We start from the raw sequence: 15,260 nt of genomic DNA, 5'->3' as shown, positions 1-15,260 counted from the left end.
GTTTTAAAGTTTTGGTAGCACTGGTAACATGGTAGAAGTTGATGTTTTGTTGTAGTAGTTGGTGGGAGTAAGTCTGCTGCCAGGTGCTAGCACTAGCTAGTACTTCTCCTGTCTACAAAGGTCGATGCAAAAACTGAAATGAAATCAAAGAAGAAAGGAAACAAGTTATTTATAACCAGCAAGCCATCTGTTATTCGGCAGTACAGTTCTTATATGGACGGAGTTGACTCATCAGATCAAATGCTATACTGCTATTTAGATGAGCGCCGGACAGTAGTATTGGAAAAAGTGACATTTCACATTTTTGGAAGAATGATAATCAACGTGTACAATTTGAATAAAGATAATACAGACAAACCCCTATCAAGAATTGACTTCACAATTTCATTAGTTGAGGAACTTGTTGCCGAGTGACTTGGTGACCAAGCGACAATTCAGCTCCCGTGGGCGGGCAATGAACCCCTTACTCTAATACCGGGGAAAAAAAAAAAAAAAAAACACAACTGTTCTGTATGCAGCAAGATTAGTACTAGTCAAGGTGGTAAAAGATAAAAGACCAGATACATTTGTAAACAGTGTAAAAAGGATGTACACCCTTTGTGACTCCCTAAGCACATTTGCTAGAGCACGTCATAAACATAAATATTAGTAAATAGTTTCTTGTATCATATTTTTAAGGCAAAAAGTTCATTTTTGAGTGTTCAGTTTGTGTGAAATAGACATTAGTAATAATTTTTTACTTAAAACAAACCAGGAACTGCAGCCATTTTCATGTAATGTAAGATTCGAAAATTTCATGTTAATGTAATAATAATCATAATAATATTGTAACTGTAATATTGTACATTAAGCTCTATTTTTTATATATGGCATAGAAAATACCACCTCTCTAAAATAATGCAGTGTTTGATAGTAAAAATATTTTTTCTTAATGTTTCTTGATCATGAAGTACTTTTTTTTTCAAAGAAAAATATCTATTTGAATTATCCCTTCATAAAATAAAAATTTTTAAAGTAAAGGTGCATTCATTTACATCAATAAAATCCCAAAAGCATTACCTTCAAAACAAAAAAATGCCCATCCAATTTACATAACTTGAACAAAAGCTGTTACGAATAATTTACTGGAAGATAAAAAGTGCACTTTAGGCCTTGGCGGTGTAGGACATGGACACCGCGTATGAGGCTTGTGGTCAAAGGGTTAATGAAACATTTGTATTATTGAGGTAATAATGAAATGCAACACGTCATGTCTTTAAAGTTATATTGTAACTTTAAAATTTACTTTTCAAAATTCTTGTATTTCCAAGTTATAAATTGTGTAAAATTTCTTCATCCCTGATTAATGTATCAATTTTTTATAATCATGTTGCTAAAAATTGAAAGTATCAACTTGATTTCATCACATTATTTGCTTGCTGTAGCCTGCATTCAGTTGGTTTAAAAAAATCTTGATTCAGATATTCAGTTGAATATGAATAAAGTTAAAATACCTACAGAGAATTAAAAGAGCTTATATCCAAATCGGTAAAGTCAACATCATAATCTTGACAAACAAGACCGAAGAGTTGATAGTGGTCATGAAAGAGGACATAGCCATCCTCAGTCTTAGAGAAACAAAATGGAGAGGAAGAGGGGAAAGAAAACTGAAGGAAGGGTACAGGCTGTTTTATAATGGTGGACACGATTCAGTAAACAGAGTAGGAATGATCATTAGACAGAATGTCCTGGAATATGTGGAGGAGGTGAAAAAGATCAGTGACAGAATGATCATAGCAAGGATACAGTTTGAGCCAGGAACAAGAGATTTGTTCCAAGTATATTCTCCACAAACCGGAAGTAAAGAAGAGAATACAGAACAGTTCCTTAAAGAAGTGGAGATAAACTTAGAAGACAAGGAAGTAATTATAACAGGAAATCAGAATGCACAAGTGGGAAGAGAAGATATTCTGCGGCCAGGAAACGAGAATTAGAAGAGGATATGTTAATGGACTTATGCCAGAGGAACCAGATAATAATAGTAAATACATGGTTCAGGAAGAAAAATAGCCAGAAAATTGCCAGGTATGGATGTGGAAACAGAAGAAAAACAAACAATGATTGATTACATGTTAATGGATAAAGGACAACAAGAAGATCTTACAGATGTTTCAGCTATGCCTGAGGAAGCCTTTGGGGGTGACCATAGAGCAGTGATAGCAAAGTTGAAAGTAGGCAAGGTCACAAAACTACAAGAAAAAAGAGAAAGAGTAGCGTTTGGAGATTGAAGAAAAATGAGATTCACCGGGCGAGTTGGCCGTGCGTGTAGAGGCGCGCGGCTGTGAGCTTGCATCCGGGAGATAGTAGGTTCGAATCCCACTATCGGCAGCCCTGAAAATGGTTTTCCGTGGTTTCCCATTTTCACACCAGGCAAATGCTGGGGCTGTACCTTAATTAAGGCCACGGCCGCTTCCTTCCAACTCCTAGGCCTTCCCTATCCCATCGTCGCCATAAGACCTATCTGTGTCGGTGCGACGTAAAGCCCCTAGCAAAAAAAAAAAAAAAAAAAGAGATTCAGGAAAAGTTCAGGAAAAAATTACAAAATACTGATATAAAGAACAGATATTAGTCATTAGTCATGTTAAACAGGATTGGAATAATTTTAAGAGTGCATTTATAAGGTTTGCAGAGAAAACATGTGGCTGAACACTAAGAAAGGTTGAAACGGTGAACACAGGGTTTGTGGAGTAATATTGACAAAACGAGAAGATATACTGTAAGTAATACGAGGTGTGTTTTTTAAGTAAGTACCGTTTTGATATAGAAAAAAAGTAATGCCATTTTTTAAACAATTCTTTTTTTACATGTAAGCCTGTACCTTAAACTACTTCTAAATGTAAATTCCAGGCATATTAAGGCACTTGCCATATCGTGAAGCCAGCTTCTGAATTCCATCCTCATAGTAATCTGCCACTTGATGTGCCAGCCACTGCCACGCAGTCCTTTTTACTTCTTCATCATCATCGTGGTGCTGACTTCCTAAATGCTTTTTCAGGCGCAGGAACAAGTGATAGTCACTAGACATTAGGTCATGACTATATGTAGGATGGTCAAATTGTCCTCAACCAAATGAAGCGATTAGATCTCGGGTTTGATTAGCCGTGTGAAGTCACGCATTTTAATGAAGCCAAAGAATCCCCCTTGTGAGCATGACAAGCCGTTTGTTTTGGATTGCGTGAGCACAACTTCCGATAATCTAAGCATCCTGACACAGTTTCATAAAGAACACTCCTTGAAATTTCAGGCAGTTCATAACTTAATGATGAAATCTTAAAGCATCTGTTTTCTCAAACCTTTGCATCAACATTTTGCACCAAGTCTTCAGTATTGACAGACGGTCGCCCATTATGCTCCTCATCGTGGACATTAGTATGGCTTTCTTTAAATGCTCTAACCCATTTTCTTACCGTTTCTTTGCTCATAGTGTGTTCTCCGTACACTTGACTAATCTGCCGATGAATTTCAACTGCTTTCACGCCTTTTCCGTTTAAAAATCGAATCACAGTGCGTACTTCACACTCGGCGGAACGTTAATTGTCAGAAGCATTTTCAATATGCACAAACGAACATAAATACATGCAAATGCTTCTGTAATGGCTTTTGTGGCTAGCCTACAGATGTATGTACTGAGCGCACATGGTCTGAATGACGATCGAAGCACTGCAGCAGCCGTATTTAAAAATTGTACTTATTTCATAGATGGAAATAAAATTTCTGATAACTGCTGAATGTGAAAAACCAGACATGTGACAAAGGTATCCAGGCAGCAGAGAGAAGGAATTGGATATTATAATGACAGAGGTGGAATGTTTATATCTGCTAGGCTCTTCAGTCGGCCAGAACTAACTTTCAGTAAATAAATTTATAAACTGCCTGAAAGGGAAACCATGTGGTACACTATTATACCTGCCAAAAATGTTAACAAAAATCCTAATTACTCAGGAACCTGTGAAGAAGCAGCACATAACAGCTACATTAATAGAATGCTACAAATCTCCATGATCAAAGAAAAACAATTGAAAAAATCAAAATATTAAAACAAATGACTAAAGCGAATGGATACAGCCGGAAATGGTTGACAGAATTATATGTACAAAAGAAAATGAAGTAAAGAAAAATAAAAAAGGATGATTCAGATTGTAATCATTACATCTGTCCAATGTTCGTTTCTAAGCGAGCACATTCACATGATAACTAAGGGAATGCGGATGCCAGGTACGATTCCACTAATTCAACTACTGTTATCGGTACTACAACAACTATATAATAATAATAATAATAATAATAATAATAATAATAATAATAAATCTAGAATTAAAAATTATATGAAAATATATTTACTCATATAATTAAAGTGAAATCTGGCACTGCATGCTCGCTGGTGTGTAACTGGAACAGGCTGCTCTTAATGTATCATCCAGGTGTGAGTCTGTCAGGCAGGATCGGTATTTGTTTTTTATTATGTTCATAGTCGAAAACGCGACTTCACAAAGATAGGTTGAACCAAAACAAGATTGCATCTTTAGAGCAACACTGTGGGTAATGGGATATTTTTTACCATTCACCAAAGTCCAGAAATTGCCACATGTTGCGTAGGAGGATTTCAAAGAAAGGTCTGACTGAAGGCTTAAAATTTCTTTCAAAAATTTCTTTTCAAATGCATTGACAATACTTATCATACCTGAAATATTATGATATTTTCCTTGCAATTCGAGATTTAACTCATTTAATTTTGAGGTGATGTCTGCCAAGAATGCTAATTCGATTAGCCAAGATATATCATCAAGTTCGTGATAATATTTCCAGGGAGATGATCTCATAAAATCTTGTATCTCATCCAACAGGCAGCAAAACCGTTCGAGTGTTTTCCCCTACTAAGCCACCTTACGTCTGCATGAAGGATGACGTCACCATACTCCAATCTGACATACTTAAAATATTCCTGAACAATCGATGACGAGTAGATGACGATCTTATATAATTCACAACACGAGTTACAATTTTCATGACATGATCGAACTTTGTAACCTTTGTGCATAAAGCTTCTTGGTGAATAATACAGTGATCAGAAAGAAATTTTGGAAATGATTCATCCTTAGCGCAAAGAGAAAGAAATCCATTATTTCTACCAGTCATAGACGGGGTCCCATCTGTTGTTGTATAGCGACAAGCATTGACAGTGGTAAGTTACTCTCTTTGGTGAATTTAACAAAAGCATTAATATGTCTTCTCCCCTAGTACGTCCATGAAGTGGCAATAGCTTGACAAATTCTTCCTATACTGTAAAATCATTAAAAACCATTCTAGCAAATACATACAACTTAGCAATGTCAGACATATCAGCACTTTCATCAAACTGGAGTGAAAAATGTTCACACTATTTTAAATCCTGATGTAATTGAGATTCCATATTATTAGAAATCTGTTCAACCCGCCTACCAACAGTTTGGTGAGACAACTGAAGTCCTTTGATTGAAGATATTCAGATTTATCTTTGTGAGAATCGAACAGAGATTCAGCGGCATTTAGCATAGCTTCTTTCACTACTTCCCCATCACTGAAAGCTTTTTTCCTTTTAGCTAGGACGTAACAAACGTTGTAAGAAGCTATTGTCACGTTACGCGTTTGCTGAACTGACTTCTTAAACGTACATTGTTGCAATGCCAATTTCAATTTTAGGTCTTTCACTTTGAGTTTTCTTAGTTCAGAATTAACAGGAAATTCACTGTCAATTTTTTGTGATTAGTCAAAAAATGTCGCTGTACATTACTTCTTTTAGGAACAGACACGCTAGCATTACACAATAAACACACAGACTTTCCTTTGTTTTCAATAAAGCGATACTGGTCCTCCCATTCACTGTTAAAGTTATAATTTCTTTGCCTTTTAGCCATGTTAAGAAGTGTTATGTTTAATGAAATATAACATTATAAACTGAATAATTTAAAGTTTAAATAGTAATGAAAGAAAAGCACACGAAACATGTTGAATGTATAACTTATCACAACACAAGGCACTCAAAACGTATTCATAAGCCCTGCATAAGCTCACAAATAATACTGAATGTTCGCCTGAAAGCTAGGAACTGGGAACATTCCAATTGCAATTGTTTACGGCACAGCTTTGTTGGGATTAAAGTTACTTTGTGGGTAATTTGGGTGTCCCATTGTCGTCCTGGCGAAACTCTGTCATGGTAGGTAGTTTATGGCATTGCAATCAAGTGAATCATAAGGAAGCGGTTCTGTTTGGCAGAATAAATATGTGGCTATATTTAGCTCCGTGAGTAGAGAGAGCCTTATACCTGGCGCTAGCCCCCTCACCACCCACAGTGAGAGGTTTGTGGAGGATTTCCCTTTGTCGCAACTACTTACATGTCAAATAGCTCTCTTTCTGAACCTTTCTTCTATCTCTTCACTAATTGCAGACACGAATCAGTTAGGCCTAGATCACAATTGAAATGCAAAAGTATTGTTTTCAAATATTAAGTAACATTTAATTTGGAAATTAATTGCGAAGGGCGCCATAAAAGGGTACCTCGGGCAGGGCTGATCTACACATTTTGGAAGTGAAATGTTAAAAATTGCAAATATCTTCAAGGAATTTAAAACAACTTTTAGAACTAAAAATGAAATATCAAATCCACAATTTGAATACTGTCAGCAAAAATATATTTAGGCTGTACTAATTTTGGAGTGTATAGGCTCAATTTCAACGATTGTAAAATGATTTACATTAGGAGGACTGGGCAGACACTGATACAGCAATATCAAGAATGCTTTAATGCTATACAATACAACATATATTCAGCACTGCGATACAGTGAATGCAGTTTTCTTCAGTTTTACTGTAGACCTACTTGCATACTGCAACAAGAATATTGCAAACTTAGAAATGTTAGACCATATGCCATGTTTTGTTTAGAATATATAACGGATTCAGCCATGTAGACGTATTGAACCTCATTGTGATTTTTTATGCATGTTGTATGACATAAAACCTTTACCATACCTTTGTTTTTCCTTTATACATTAGCATTCAAATTTCAGCATATTGTCTGTCTGTTAGGTCATCAGCCTGGAGGCTGGTTGCATCCTCAAATAGCATCACCAAAGGCTATGCAGTTATAGGTTTACCACAAAAACCAATGGCAGCACCAAAATGAGGCATACTAGAGTAGATGAGGAGTGAGGTAGTTTGCCATTGCCGGGCTGAGTGGCTCAGACAGTTGAGGCAGTGGCCTTCTGACCGCAACTTGGCAGGTTCGATCCTGGATCAGTCCGGTGGTATTTGAAGGTGGTGAAATATGTTGGTCTCGTGTCAGTAGATTTACTGGCACGTAAAAGAACTCCCGTGGGACAACATTCCGGCACCTTGGTGTCTCTGAAAACCGTAAGAGTAGTTACTGGGACATAAAGGCAATAACATTATTATTATTATTATTATTATTTGTTTGCCATTGCTTTCCTCACTACCGGGTGAGTTGGCCGTGCAGTTAGAGGCGCGCGGCTGTGAGCTTGCATCCGGGAGATAGTGGGTTCAAATTCCACTGTCGGCAGCCCTGGAGATCGTTTTCCGTGGTTTCCCATTTTCACACCAGGTAAATGCTGGAGATGTACCTTAATTAAGGCCACAGCTGCTTCCTTCCAACTCCTAGGCCTTTTCTATCCCATTGTCGCCATAAGACCTATCTGTGTCGGTGCGATGTAAAGCCACTAGCAAAAGAAAAAGGAGAAAAAAAAACCTTTCCTCGCTAGGCCAGACAGTGTTATTGTAGCACAACTAACCCTATGAGCAACACCTTTCATAACACTCAGACGCACTGGTTGTGCTTTGAATGTCATTACTCAGCACCACTAATACCCCATCAGCTTCCATATTGTCACATCATGGTTGGATGGTTGCCTAGTTGTATTTCCTCTTAAAACAATAATCAGCACCACCACCTGTCACACCATGGATGAGACTGGGATTTCAGTGGAATCTACACTCTCCTCTGACCTGTCCCTAGAGATGGACGCAAGAATACTGTATCCATCAAGAAATGAGAGCAGGCAGTTCAACACATTATTATTGGTAAAAATGGTGCTGCTTTGCAGTTGATGTGATCGAGTAGAAGGAGATAACTAAATACCATAATTCTTTTGCACATCAATATCTGTTTCTACTAAATTAGACAGTTAATTGTTAATGAATGTTGATCATCTATTAAAGGTTTTTATTGTCTTCATTTCTTCATCTGTTTATGTGCCCGATTGTCGTCATAAAATAATTCCTGTTGCAGTGGAGTGAACTTGTCCTGATATATATGTGACATTTTTGTGAAGTTCAGTGTAAGATTTTCACAGGAGATGTAAAATAGTGTAATTTTGGATTTTGTTCTTTGGATTGTGATCACAAGTTTGGTAGAATTTATGGATCCTAGTAGTTTCAATTGTCCAGATCCTGGTCTTTGTTTTTATATTATTGTGACAGCTATCGGCTGTTCTGTTGTCTGTTTATTCTCAACATGAGATGTTCATATTTGGTTACATGTTCTGGTAAATGGCTTTTGTTTAAGAATTTAAGTGTGTTTTTCAGATGTGCTTTAAAGTAAGTGCTTCGAATCTACTAGTGTTATGTTCGAGATTTAATCATTTTGAGCCATGTGCTGTTAGGGTCACACAGCTGTGAACTTGTATTCAGGGGATAAGTGGGTTCAGATGCCACTGTCGACAGCCCTGTAGATGGTTTTCCGTGGTTTTCCCATTTTCACACCATGCAAATGTTGGGGCTGTACCCTAATTAGGGCCACGCCCACTTCCTTCCCACTGCTAGCCCTTTCCTATCCCATCATCACTATGAGACTTACCTGTGTCAGTGCAACATAAAACAAATTGTAATAATAATAATAATTATTATTATTATTATTTTGATTCATCAAGATTTAAATGTGTTAAAAAGTAAATTATTGACCCACTCAATCAATTAGATAGGAATCTTAGTTGTAGCTAATCCCCTAGGTGCGTAAACAAGCATGATTAGATCCCACCATGATGTTATATGGAAATGGGATGGAATACTCATAGAGTATAATTTAGAACAACTTGCCAGTTATCTAAATAAGGTCTTCTACTGTATAATCTCTCTTTATCATTTAGTGTACCTGCCTTAAATCAATAAACCTGCTTGTCCAAGTTTATTTGTAGCTGTTGCTTTTCACCTTGCCATATTTTTTCTCTCATTAGTTGTGTGTTCCCCATTTGTGCCAACTTCATTTCTAGTAGGAACTGAGCACTCCTAAGTTCTGAGAGACTGGAGCATTAGCGAATTTTGGAGACATTCAGGGGCAGTGTTATCCACATCATATGGTTACTGACCCTTGTTTTACAACCATTTGAGATTAAAAACCAAACCCAATGGCACAAAACCCCCAGAGAGCCTTGGCCTACCAAGCGACTGTTGCTCAACCTGAATGCCTGCAGATTGAGATGTGTTGTGTGGTCGGTGTGACAAATCCTCTCGGCCGTTACTCTTGGTTTTCTAGACTGGGGCCGTTAACTCATTGTCAGATAGCTACTCAGTTGTAATCATGTTGGCTGAGTGGACCTCGGACCACCCTGCAGATTCTGGTAAAATTCTCTGATTGGCCAGGAATCGAACCCAAGGTATCTGGGTAAGAGGCAGGCATACTGTCCCTACACCATAGGGCTGGCACCACCGAAATAGCTAAGAGTAAATGCATTTCTCTGTAATTATCAAAAGTTTATCTTTTTTTGTAACTAGTTTGAATTAATATGTCAAGTACAGTAAGTTATTGATTAATGTCCTACTGAGGACTTCCTTTGGTCTGCCTGGCAAGTGGTCTTTTTGTGGTAAGAATGTGCTCTTGGAGTGGAGATCATCATTTAAGATCCTGCTGCCACCCCACTATGCACAAGATTTATTGCTGTGAACCATCTGTGGTAGTGTCAGCCTCCAGATCTCAAGATCGTGGGTTCAAACCTGGCAGAGATAGTCAGAATTTTGAAGTTGGGGGAAAAGAGAGTTCATTTGAGTACTCCATGTCATACATTGTCGGCATGTGAAACATCTCTGGTGACACATTTGGTGTTTACTGTACAAAATTCATTAAAATTCAGCCATAGACACCAAGAGAGATTCAGTTTACTCTTCCATCTAGTAGACCTAGAGTAAAACAGAACATCAAAATTGACAAGCAGGCAACCAAATGGCATCAAATTAAAATACCTGCACACGGTAGCTGAAGCCATACGATTATTAATATTATTGTTGTTATTGCTCATTTTTTACATCATTATGCCCGATTAAGGAGTGTGGTTGAACTTATTTAGGTGATGTTTTTGCTGTCTTCTTCAAAAATCTCTTCATCCTCTCACTGAGTTGTTGTTGTTATTATTATTATTATTATTATTATTATTATTATTATTATTATTATTATTATTATTATTATTATTATTTATTACAGATTTAACTTAAATTCTGTCCTTTTGAATTTACAAAGATCCGGATAATTAATTGGGAATGAGTCTGTAGACTTTTACATTTTTTATTTTTTATTTTTTTATTTTTTTGCAGACTTTTAAGATATATATTTTTCATCTCATAGCATGTAGGTTTGATAAATATATGTGTTTGTCTGCAGATGGTCCAAATCCAGACTGATTGCCCATCATTCAGTGTTCCTGATCTAGGATTCATGTATGATGAGGAAAATTATGAGTCCATCGTGGATGATGTAAAACAGCATGGAGAGCAACTACAGTCCATGTTAGAGTCTTTGAAACTGCAGAGGAATGGTTTGAAGGATGCTGTCTGCAAACTTGATTTAATGAAAAATGGTACTGGAATTTTCTACTGTCTTTATCTTGGTATAATGTTTAGAGCTGGTTGAAAGACTAAAACTAATTACATGTTGATTGCCCCATCTTTTTTTTTTTTTTTTAATGTTGCTCCATTTGCAGTTACTATTTTCTGTGGGGTTTGATATATAATGCATGTTCAATATAGAGAGCTGGTAATATTGCAAATAATGGACTGGGTAGCCAGGCAGTAATAGCACTACTTGGCTTGATGTTTGTGGTAACAGCACAAAATGTGGCTGGTCTGAGATGCATGTCCACTTAGTAGAGAAGAAAGTTGAAGAAAAAATGGCATGTAAAGGATTCGTTCAAACAAGTGCAAAATGACTTCATTCTATTCTCATGTAAAGGTGTTTTGGGTAGTGAAATATTTGGTTGAATGCAAGGCACATATGAGGATGCATGTTTAAGATGAAGCTCTATGCTCGGTTGGTGAGCGGAGTTTTGAGGTAGACAGGTATACAGAGCAGATCTTGCACAAATTGAACAGGTGCATATGTAAAGATGCAGGAAAAGATTTTCCCTCTGAACATAATATTGAAGGGCAATCACTGTATTACTATTATGTGAACTGTCATTGATTGTCAGCCTAGGCACCAGGTTAGATTATTTTTATGTCCTTAAGTTTCAGTTTGAGATTATTTCGTTTTGCATTAACTTTGCCCTTGTGGCAGGCCAGATTGTCTGGGAAGTAGTTGATCCTTCTAAATCTATATACAATATATATATATAAAAATAGATTTTAAAAAAGCATACGACAGTATTCATCGTGACTCATTATTAAAAAGCCTTAAAGAATTTGGCTTACATCAAAAACTTGTTAACCTCATTAATATGACTTTTAAAAATACGAAGGCAAAAGTTAAATTTAGAGGTGAATTATCAGAATCATTCACTATAAGAACTGGACTTCGACAAGGAGACGGACTTTCACCATTGTTATTTAATTGTGCATTGGAGAAGGTTATGCGTGAATGGAACAAGAAATGCCAACCAACTATCAAGATCGGTAGAAATATTAAACTCAACTGCCTTGCTTTTGCGGACGATTTAGCATTACTTGCAAATACAATAGAAGAGGCTAAATTTCAAATTGAACAACTAGAAATTATAGCTAAAAAAATGGGATTACAAATTTCATTTGAAAAAACAGAAATGATGCCAACTTTTAAAGTTGATTTACCAGTTATTCAGCTGAACAGTAATAAAGAGATTAAAATTGTTCAGAAATTCAAATATCTTGGGGAAATAATAACATGGAACACAAATGAAAAAGAAGCAATAGAACACAGAACAACTAAATTTAAACAAGCACAAAGACTTACCTGGCCAACCTATAAAAAAAAATCTCTTTCGATAAACGCTAAGCTGAAACACTATAATTCCATAGTTAAACCAGAGGCAACCTATGCTAGTGAAACTTTATTCAAATTAAATGTAAAATCTACAACAGACAAATTACAGAAAACTGAGAGAAGAATTCTTAGAACAATTATTAATAAAAAACACCAAGTTGATGGACAGTGGAGATTGTTGCCTAACAACATTGTCTATCGTGAATGTGAATCAATAATATCTACAATGCGTAAAAGAAGAATTTCCTTTTTCTGTCACATATCAAGATTAGCAGACACCAGGATATTGAAACAACTATTCGATTACTTTTTGAAGAATAAAATCAATAATAATTGGTTCAAAGAAGTTCAGGACGATTTGGAAGAATTGGGTATAACTCGACAACAAATCAAAGACAGAAAAGAGAAGAGGATTTTGAAGAACAAAAGCATAAGTCTCAAACTAAAAGCAGTTGAACGGAAACAATATACTATATCGGACACACAAAGGGCTTCCAGGTCGGAGAGGATGAAAAAGTTCTGGGAGAAGAAGAAGAAGAAATTAACTCAAATGTATTGATTTCAGTGCTCCAATGTGGGCGTAAAATATGTAAATAAATAATAAATAAATAAATATAAAAATAGACGTGTCCATATATTTCACATTGCAGCCAAAACTACCCATCGCAGCTGCAGACCACTGGTGTTTGTGTGTGGTAATAGCCTCGAGTTTCCCATCGTGCACTGTGGTGGTTGCGTGTCGGTAGGCGTGGCGGTGTGGTAGATATGGGTGTTGAAAGTGGCCAACTACATATAAAAATAGACGTATGTGTTCATATATTTCACCTTGCAGCCACAACTATCCACTGCCGACCACTGGTTTTTGTGTGTGGTAGTAACCTCAAGTCCCCCATCGGGAACTATACAGTAGTTGTTGCGTGTTGGTATCTCTCTCTCTCTCTCTCTCTCTCTCTCTCTCTCTCTGTGTGTGTGTGTGTGTGTGTGTGCGTGCGTGTGCGTGTGTGTGTTTTTACCTTAGAGCCACAAGTAACCACCGCAGACCACTGGTGATTGTGTGTGATAGTAGCCTCAAGTTTCCCATCGTGATCTATGGTGGTTGTGTATCGGTAGCTGTGGTGATGTGGTAGATATGGGGGTTGAAAGTGGCTAAGTACTTATAAAAATAGATTTGTGTGTTGGAATATTTCACCTTGCAGCAAGTATCCACCAGAGACTATTGGTGTTCATGTGCCGTAGTAGTCTGGAGTCTCCCATCGTGCACTATAATTGTTGCATGTCACTAGCTGTGTAGTGGTGTGGTAGATGCGGAGGTTGAAAGTTGCTGACTATATATAAAAATAGACGTGTGTGTGGCCATATATTTCACCTTAGAGTAACAAATAACCACCGCAGACCACTGGTGTTTATGTGTGATGGTAGCCTCGAGTCTCCTATTTTCACTATAGTGATTGTGTGTATGTAGCTGTTGTGGTGTGGGAAATATGGCGGTTGAAGGTCACCTACTATATATAAAAACAGATGTGTGTTTTCATATATTTCAACTTGCAGCTACAAGTATCCATTGCAGACCACTAGTTTTTGTGTGTGATAGTAGCCTCAAGTCTTCCATCATGCACTTACAGTAAGTGGTTGGATGTCGACAGCTATGATGGTGTGGAAGATGTGGGTACTTAAAGTGACTATGTATGTAAAAATAGACATGTATTCGTATATATTTCACCTTGCAGACACAACTATCCACCGCAGACCACTGGTGTTTGTGTGCAGTACTAGCCTGGAGTCTCCCATTGACACTATAGTGGTTCTGTGTCGTTAGCTGTGGTGGTGTAGGAAATGTGGAGGTTGAAAGCGGACAGTTACATATAAAAATAGGCGTGTGTGTTCGTATATTTCAGAACCATTTAATATACCGACATTCTGCTTTCACTTTAATGGTTATGGTAGTTACTGGGACATCGCACAGCTTGCACGTCCAAACATTGAGGGGTTGGGCGGACACCCCTCATTACAGATGTCGGACGTCACAGGCTGGGCAGACTGGTAAAACAGGACAGGTAACGAACTGTGGCAGAACTAACATTAGACTTTAATGCTGGGCAGAGTACAAGTGTGTCTGAACACACAGTGAACTGAACTCTCCTAAGGATGAGCCTCCGCAGCCGACGGCGCATGCATGTGCCAATGTTAACACCACGACATCGGCAACTACGACTGAAATGGGTACGTGACCATCGTCACTGGACATTGGCGCAGGGAACGGAATCTAAACGAAACAAACGAAAAAACCTCCTATACGAACAATTCAGTAAATACGTGGAAATGGTAAACAGTAAACAAACAAGACAAACAAATGAAATACTCGAACACGACGTCACTGAAACACAACCAGTAATCCCTCCCCCCTCACAAGACGTACCAGATGACAACACAACCCTACTTCCCCTTTCTCCGGAATATTCCACGAACAATCAGACCATGTCACACCAGATCGCGAGGCAAACTGCCCGAATCAGATCGCCATTTTATATAACAGAAGCCATCTATCAGTCATTTATAAATCACTTTGGGAGTGGCGACCCCATCGTACTAATAACCTATATATGATTCATTCATTTCATTTAAGATTCTTTTCAGAATAGTCTTATTTTAACATTAGTTCAATAGTTAATCAGGTGCCTGATTTTATTTTAAGGTCAAATCATGGCTGATGATGCCTGCAAAATTTAAGGTGAAACATGTACCATATTTTTAAATAACATGTCAACGAATATTTTAACAAGGACAAAATCTTAATTGTTTGTGTCTAATGTATTGATTAGGTGGACAAAATTACTTATTGTTTTATATAAGTCCTTGGTTGTTGCTTGGTGACGCATGTTGATTCCTTTTGTAAAGCGAATGTTTGTTGAAACTTAAGAAAGTTGAACTTTTTCCGTGTGAAATGTAATGGCTATTGAGAAGAGAGACTGTGCACTGCTAGTGAAGTTGTTTTACTAGAATGGCAGCA

General features: G+C 37.3%; 1 protein-coding gene across 1 annotated transcript in view; it reads left to right on the top strand.

Annotated features, from left to right (window-relative positions):
* The window catches only part of spn-F (Protein spindle-F), a 62,267-nt gene that overhangs the window by 21,034 nt on the left and 25,973 nt on the right, over positions 1-15,260 (top strand). The window contains exon 3 of the mRNA XM_067158541.2: positions 10,682-10,877. Within this exon, the coding sequence (XP_067014642.2) occupies positions 10,682-10,877 (196 nt within the window). The remainder of the gene's footprint in view (positions 1-10,681; positions 10,878-15,260) is intronic.

This window comes from Anabrus simplex, chromosome 1 (assembly GCF_040414725.1).
Source record: "Anabrus simplex isolate iqAnaSimp1 chromosome 1, ASM4041472v1, whole genome shotgun sequence".
Classification (NCBI taxonomy): Eukaryota; Metazoa; Arthropoda; class Insecta; order Orthoptera; family Tettigoniidae; genus Anabrus; species Anabrus simplex.
This window is presented reverse-complemented; position numbering and strand designations above follow the sequence as displayed.